General features: G+C 37.1%; 1 protein-coding gene across 1 annotated transcript; it reads right to left on the bottom strand.

Annotated features, from left to right (window-relative positions):
- Window positions 1–1,642: 1,642 nt before the first annotated feature.
- Window positions 1,643–5,928, bottom strand: LOC127442274 (uncharacterized). Its single transcript, XM_051700160.1, has 4 exons — window positions 5,728–5,928; window positions 5,429–5,546; window positions 4,721–5,262; window positions 1,643–4,285 (listed from the first exon to the last, which is right to left on the bottom strand). Exons 1-4 carry the CDS (start codon window positions 5,789–5,791, stop codon window positions 4,215–4,217), a joined length of 795 nt encoding a protein of 264 aa, XP_051556120.1. The 5' UTR covers window positions 5,792–5,928; the 3' UTR covers window positions 1,643–4,214.
- Between the last annotated feature and the right edge of the window lie 72 nt (window positions 5,929–6,000).

The following is a 6,000-nucleotide window of genomic DNA, read 5'->3' as shown; positions in this document are numbered from 1 at the left end:
CAGAGCACTAGGGCTTAAGGGTCTTTCTCCAGCCTCACCTATATCTGGGGCAATGCATCTTTCTCACCATCTCTTTTTGTTGTTTGTTTTGTTTTGTTTTTCTCCCCAATTCTGCATGCCCAATTCCCAATGCGCGCTAAGTCCTTGTGGTGGCATAGTGACTCGCCTCAATCCGGGTAGCGGAGGACGAATCTCAGTTGCCTCCACGTCTGAGACAGTCAATCCACTCACCTTATTACGTGGCTTGTTGAGCACGTTACTGCGGAGACGTAGCACGTGTGGAGGCATCCACGCACCCTACCGAGAGCGAGAACCACATTATAGTGACCACGAGGAGGTTAACCCAACGTGACTCTTCCAACCCTAGCAACCGGGCCAATTGGTTGCTTAGGAAGCCTGACTGGAGTCATTCAGCACACCCTGGATTCAAACTTGCGACTCCAGGTGTGGTAGTCAGCGTCTTTATTTGCTGAGCTACCCAGGCCCCCCTTCTCACCATCTCTTTTTGATGGAGTGTTTAATATTTGGAAAGCACAAGGATTAGTTACAATCAATTAGCTTATAGATTATAAATTTGCTTCGTTTGAACAACCTAAAGAAAAATTGTATTTGCCCAACTCACATTTATTTTGATATCTTCAAGTTTGGAGTTTTATTAGGAAACACTTCTCAGATTTTCCCTCTATACCACCTAACAGTATTCTAGAGTGCATTTTAGATCAGCACAAATGTAAAAGGGGTGCTATTTCTAGAATTTACAATATAATAAATAAGAAACAAGCCCCTTCCAATAAGGCTCTAAAATCTCTTTGGGAGAAGGACTTGAAAATGACATTAGAAGATGCAACCTGGGATGTTGTCGTGAAAAGAATACATACTTCTTCAATTAATTCTAGGCACAACCTTATTCAGTTTAAGGTAGTACATCATATTAATTGGTCAAGAGCACAACTTAGAAAAATATTTCCTGATCTGGCCCCCATCTGTCCATGTTGTGCTGTTGAGCCAGCCTCCTTGCTCCATTCTTTTTGGTCTAGTTCTAAACTGTTAGGGTTTTGGGGGAACATTTTCTGCTGTTTCTCAGAAATGTTTGCTAAAGCAATAGACCCCCATCCCTTGACAGCTCTATCTGACATTCTTCCAGAAAATATTAAATTAACAGCATTGGAAATTGATAGTATAGCACTTTCCACACTATTGGCCTGGCGACTTATAGATTGGAAGTTAACTTCCCCGCCGGACCTACTATTTGCCCTCAAACTTGAAAACAATTGCATTTATAATTCAGAAGAACCATCATGGGGTCCTTTCTTACATTACTTTAAGGAGACAGGTACTGGCTAAAATGTGTTATTTTCTTGTTTTATTTATTTTATATAAGTTTAAGTATGCATGTGAGTATATGTATATGTATATGTATATGTATATATTGATACATTTACCAGTATTTAATACATGGCTTTATATACTATATGTATGTATGTATATATGTATATATACAAGGCTGTAAGAAGATCTGTCCAATGCTAAGGTCAGTTGTAGAATTGGTTTATTTAATCATTATATTGTGCACATATACAAGTGTATTTTTCTAATTTACAACAATAAAAAAAAACAAAATGTAAAAAAAGAAGCACCCTGTGTGTGATACCTGTGCCTTTCCTTACTGCGACCGGCTTCAGTAAATGTTATATCACCCTCTTGTGGTCTCCCAATGCTATTGCATCAAACTGTTAAACAGAGACAAACTGAGTGAATTAGAAAGCATGCAAATTAGGCTTCTAATTTAATATATCGATGCCTCAAAAATATATTGTTAAAATAACATACCGATCAATAACCGATTTATCAATATTTTATGACATCCCTAATCCTTATCTATGCAATTAAAATGAATGGTGACTGATTCTGTCATTCTGCCTATTATCTCCTTTTATGTTCCAAGAAAGAAAGAAATTCATCTGGGTTTGGAAAAACATTAGTGTGAGTAAATGATGACAGAATGTGTGACATACTGTACATTTTTAGGTGAACAATCCCTTTAACAGCCTACACTACAGTGTCATATCTCTCACAATTACTATTAATATTGTCAGACATGAAAATAATTTACAAAGAATTATCCCAAAATTTTAATATGAACTCAGGCTTCAGCACAAAATACAGTGACCCTCCCTACATGGGCAGTGGGAGTTTGGCTCTGTCTTATTAGTGTGCAATATTATCATTTTTTCACGGACGAGCAGGCCAGAGAAGGTAATTACCTGCCCTGTGCTATTAAGCCCTGTTTTATTCCCTTCATTTTCGCATGGCCAGCTTAGGCAAAGAGCTGCTGGCATTTATTTCCCATAGATTTATGAGTAGCTCAGCTCAGCCAAGCCGTTAAAAATCTGAGGAAGAAAACTGCTGTATGTGTCAACATGTGCATGTCCATCCCAGTGTGAAAGATACGGACTCACAATAGACAACTGTAAACATTCACACATTTATATGAGAATTTTAACAGCTGTGATATAAAAAGGTATTGATTGATTTCAGCACAGTTTTTAGTTGTTATTGGAAAAAAACAACAAAATTTTTATGGACAATATGCAGCTTAGACCTCTGTCAAGATGTCCTTGTGATGTAGGGTGATCCACTCAGACAGTGTTGCCAGATGTTGCATAAAAAAGAAGAAATCTGGTCTGACAAAACAAGTCCTTAATATTTATTTAATTTAATTGCTTATTTAATTTATAAATTAGCTTTTCATAAATAGGGGTCACAAAGGCTACATCGCAGTAACTGTAAGGTTTTGATTCAAAAGTCCAATTACACAGATGTGTATTTTCTCTAGCAGTGATTTTGTATGTTGGTTTCAAACATCTAGTTCAAAGCCGTAATTTAGTAGTTTAATTTTAGCTGAAAATCCTATAATGGGCTGTTAAATTCAGGCGTAGCTTTAAAGAGAGGCGTACAGTTTGCTTTTTGTTTTTTGCAGTGGGTCCAATATTCACATGAAACCTACACCACTGGTTTAATGACAGGTTCTACTGTAACAGCTTTGCCCATATAGTGTGACAACATGCCCTGCTATTAGATCAACATGTGTTCAATGAAAAGTATCTTTTTTTACTGGTCAATAACAGTGAAAATGTTTAATAGCTTTTTTGTAGTCAAGACTTTAAGGTCTGTGGCTATACATAAATTGACTTTCAAAAATAAACCTACCGTGAATAATATTTACTAGAGTTAAAAAGTGTGACAACTAGCCTGGTCTCCCCTATAAGTCCAGAAAAACGCAACCCCTGACTGCCCTTATTTAGAAGTAACTTAATAAAAAAACAAGCCCAAAATCACTTATAATACATGAACCAGGCAACAGTGCACGCATGGGGGAAAGGGGAAGACAACAGCAGTCTGATTTCTGGACCGGTATTTTTGAATCTCAACACCTGTGAGATATGATCTCAATCAATCCAATTGTTTTGTTTGCCTCTTGTTTAAAGATCGAAATAAAATCCATTCTGCCTCTTATCAACGGTATCTTCAAGTTTGATAACAGCAGGCATCTATTTGCTTTCCAATATAACCGTGTTTCCTACATTTTGCAATGCATTTTTTCATAAAATAAATAAATAAAAAAAAAAGGCTCAATATCAGACGAGCATCTGAAGCCAAGTATTGATTGTAATTTCCTGAAATGTTCATTCCAATCGCAAGCTTTATTAAGAATCTAATTTCTGTCTGCCGTACAAATGGTGACCCAACAAGCGGGCCAAAACAAACAGAAAGGAAATCAAGAAGCAAAATAAGACACCCCAGCCTCCTGTGTATGAAAATCAACATTATTGTGTTGGTTTAACATCTTGTTCTAGATTAGTAGGGTCTCTTTCAAGGGTCTGACAGATCTGACAATCTCTAGGGTTTTTTACCAAGTAAAACTTTACCAAGTTTCCTGCCTGTGCAACAAACCTTCCATTGTGCCATCGGAAAAACTGAATTTTTATCGCCCCACTGAGACTAGCTTTGAGACTCACTGATATCTTACTTAAGACTCTTATATTAAACCTTAAAACACACTGCCCTCATCTCTATTTGATACTCCAATTTTGAGACTCCAACTGGATATATATACTTTACTGCCCACAAAGGTGTGTGTGGGTATGTGTGCTTTTTTCCTGATATAACTCTGTTGATTTTGAGATATTAAGGGCCTCAGACTACTACAATGTTCAGATGCAGGATTTGAAGTGCAGATACCCAACACTGCAGCTCTGGATGAGTGTGTCCCCTTGTGGTGAAACTGTAACACACATATCTGTTGCTCAAATATTTTATGTAAGAAGCACAAGTGATGTTTACAATGCAAGGCATTTCTCATGATGGCCTAATATAAATAAAATAATTGGTATGGATTTTATAATAATATATACATACATACAAATATTTATTAAGTTACTAACACTCAAAAATAAAGCAAATTATTGTACATTATTTCAGAATCCACACACATTTTTTTTTTTTTTTTTTTAACATTAGACATGTAGCATGGATACTATGTAGTGCTTTGGCCTCACATAACCTCACATTTCCTGAGTACCTTCAACATTCTTCAACTGTAAAATATTCATATGATTTACCTAGTCCAGCTTCAGTTCCAACAAATATTTTAGATTGAATGTTTACTCTTTTTTTTTTAATTTCATCTGAAATTTGTGAAGTTGTTTCTTGCTTTTACCTCTTTTTTTCTTCATTATATTTTTATTTTTCAGATTCTTTCCCCCTGAAACATTTTGTATTTTGTCCGTTGTCTTTGAGATGGTATTTTCTTTGACATCCACTGGCAATGGTGTTGTAAGTCCACGTCGAGTGGTGGTCAGAGTGATTGGCAATGAAGATGTTGTAGTTGAAGGTTCTTCAACAGTTGTTTTGGTAGTAGGTTTTGCTGAGGTCACTTTCTCCTTTGAAGTCCTTGTGGACATAGGTGGGGGTGTGGTGGTGACCACTGCAAGGGTTGTTACTTTGTTTGTCGCTTTATATGTGCTGTATGTGATCTGTGATGTATTTTTCTCAGGTCCAGATGTCGTAGTACCCACAGAGAACTGTGTGCTCTCTGTACTCACTGGAGTTAAGGTGCTGATTGGAGAAGTTGGAGATATTATCCTGCACCCATCGGCAGGCTGTTTGTTAGATGTTCTTCTATCCACCTCGCACATAGCCCACTTGGCCCAGCTATCTTCTGGATCAGAGCATATACTTTTACTCCGCACAGTCATGAACCTGTGGAGAGGAAAAAAAAAAAAAAAAAAAATGTGAACCTGTTCATCTGTCCTTTTGTTCATCTATGCTCTACAGCAATAGTAGATTATCACAATGAAGGATAACCTGTGTGATATCAGTGACACAAACCAAGACCATTGTAATAAAATGAGCGAGTTAAACTTACACTACAGCTTTGATAGAACAAGGTGGTGTGTTTTGCATTCTGTATCTTTTGATGTTTGTTAGTAGTATTCTGGTGTCTTTAACCATTAAACAACAGTTTGGTTCTGGGCCATCATTCCCTTTTAAAAAAAAAAAGCACACAAGCATTCAGGTTACAACACACATCATTTTCAGAGGCACAATCTTAAATCTGTCTCTCACTTCTCTCTTTCTCATTCTCTTTCTCTACATTTTAAAACTAAACTCAGACCATTATGTTTATTACTAAAAAGCTTCAGAATTAAAATGACCAAAACGTACCTGCTAACACAACACCCATCACCACCAGAGAGCAAAGAAAAGCAGCTAGATAAATGAACTTCATCTTGTCCTCTTGCACACTTCTAATTATGAAACTCTACTGTGTTGAAGGGTCTATGTTGCAGGAGGTCTTTCAGCCCACAAAGCTCACCACCTTCTTTGATCACTTGTCTTCATCACCTAGACCCACAGACACCTCAGTCAGGGACAGGAAAAGATGAGTGAGCAGTGGAACACATAGAAAGAAAGAGAGTGATGCACTCAACCACTCTG

The sequence above is a fragment of the Myxocyprinus asiaticus genome, chromosome 6, assembly GCF_019703515.2.
Source record: "Myxocyprinus asiaticus isolate MX2 ecotype Aquarium Trade chromosome 6, UBuf_Myxa_2, whole genome shotgun sequence".
NCBI lineage: Eukaryota > Metazoa > Chordata > Actinopteri > Cypriniformes > Catostomidae > Myxocyprinus > Myxocyprinus asiaticus.
This window is presented reverse-complemented; position numbering and strand designations above follow the sequence as displayed.

Bases quoted from the DNA above. Each gene is read 5' to 3' on its own strand.
- LOC127442274 (XM_051700160.1), bottom strand. From the start codon at position 5,791: ATGAAGTTCATTTATCTAGCTGCTTTTCTTTGCTCTCTGGTGGTGATG. The intron at 5,547-5,727 runs GTACGTTTTGGT...TTTTTTTAAAAG, and splicing joins GATGGGTGTTGTGTTAGCAG to GGAATGATGGCCCAGAACCA. The intron at 4,286-4,720 runs GTAAAAGCAAGA...TGTGTGTTACAG, and splicing joins TATAATGAAGAAAAAAAGAG to TTTCACCACAAGGGGACACA.